The sequence below is a fragment of the Loxodonta africana genome, chromosome 1, assembly GCF_030014295.1.
Source record: "Loxodonta africana isolate mLoxAfr1 chromosome 1, mLoxAfr1.hap2, whole genome shotgun sequence".
NCBI classification, from domain to species: domain Eukaryota; kingdom Metazoa; phylum Chordata; class Mammalia; order Proboscidea; family Elephantidae; genus Loxodonta; species Loxodonta africana.
The window spans coordinates 87153432-87155105 of record NC_087342.1 but is presented as its reverse complement, the minus strand read 5'-3'; the positions used below and the strand labels follow the sequence as shown (position 1 = coordinate 87155105).

At 36.2% G+C, this 1674-nt stretch overlaps 1 protein-coding gene across 1 annotated transcript; it reads right to left on the bottom strand.

Annotated features, from left to right (window-relative positions):
• Window positions 1–276: 276 nt before the first annotated feature.
• Window positions 277–1203, bottom strand: LOC100668305 (olfactory receptor 14J1-like). Its single transcript, XM_003421831.4, has one exon. The coding sequence runs from the start codon at window positions 1201–1203 to the stop codon at window positions 277–279; it is 927 nt and encodes a 308-aa protein (XP_003421879.4).
• Between the last annotated feature and the right edge of the window lie 471 nt (window positions 1204–1674).

The following is a 1674-nucleotide window of genomic DNA, read 5'->3' as shown; positions in this document are numbered from 1 at the left end:
AATCCAGTGGGTTCTTTAAAATTACAGAAATTTACATTTTTTTGCCACACTTGGCTTTGTGGAGACTTAAATTTACTGTGTTTACAAGAGTAATTTACATGTAACTTTAAGTTTCAATATTTTTATTGCTCAGTGATAGCCAATTCATATGACAACTTTCCCTTTAACGAGTTTTTTATTTAGCTTTCGTTTCTTGATTGGCTATGTTATGCTTCTCCATTACGTTTTGAACTTGTCTCCTAACCAAAAATTAATAGATGTGCCTCAATAAAAAAGTTAGGCTTTCTTTCCTTTTAAAACCTTTTGTAGAGCTGTCATCATGGCCTTGTTTCTCAAGCTGTAGATCATTGGATTGAGTGTTGAGGGCACAACAGTATAAAAAACAGTGAGCAAAAAATCAGATGGAACTGGAGAGTCAGAAGGTGGCTTTAGAAACTCAAAGACACTAGTAGAGACAAATAATATGACAACACATAGGTGGGGGAGGCAAGTAGAAAAGGCCTTGGATCTGCCCTCAGCAGATGGGATGCTCAGCACAGTAGAGAATATGTGTGTGTAGGAGAGGCCAATAAAGATGAAACAAAGAAATGTCACCAAGGACAGGAAAACAGAGACCCCAAGCTCACTGACATAGTCATTGGAACAAGAGAGTTTCAGGAGCTGGGGGACATTGCAGAAGAACTGGTGAATGATATTGGGACCACAGAAGTGGATGGAGAAAGTAGCAGCTGTATGCATGACTCCAGAGATGACTCCACTGATCCAGATGGCTAAGACTCCATTAACACAGGTGCTGACATTCATGATGATTTCATAGCGCAGTGGAAGGCAGATGGCCACGTAGCGGTCATAGGACATCACTGTGAGCATGGCCATTTCAGAAGAACCACAGACAGTGAATGCAAAACACTGCAGTATGCACTCCCAGAGGGAAATATTGCCATTATGCATGAAAGAGTTGCAAATGGACCTTGGTACAGTCACAGAAATATAGCACAGATCCAAAAAGGAGAGATGTTTCAGGAAGAAATACACAGGTGAGTAGAGACTATTGTCCATAGAAGTTGCAATGATAATGAGAGTATTACCAGTTAAAGCCCCTAAGTATAAGACTAAAAACAAAGAAGCATATAAGATTTCTATCTCAGGATTGCCAGAGAAGCTCATGAGAAAAAACCCACTCATTGTAGTGAAATTAAACATATTCTTTCTCTATTTCCAAGAGCAATGCTGGCTGCAAGACAAGCTGGAAATGGAAAGGAAGAAAGTTTTTATTATTTAACAATCTAACACACTTAGTGAAGTTAAGGAAAAAAGTCAGAATCGCCACTTCATCATTGTAAATAATTGTGTTGAGCAATTTTAATTGACTCTGACACAATCATAGAAGCATAAGAAGATTAAAATTTTTAGTGTCACTCATTTCAGTCAAACGGAAGGAAATTATACATATGTTATACAATAACTAAAATAGGTATGATTTTATTAATGGGATATATGGAACATCAAATTTTTATTAATATTAGGCAATTTATTCAGATCATATATGCACATTGTATTTATAAATAAATTTCTGAAGTATGATTGTTTCCAATTACTCTTTCTATTCGTATACTCTTACTGTCACACTGATTTTATTATTATAATTTTGTTTCACCTATGAGACTGAAAAAA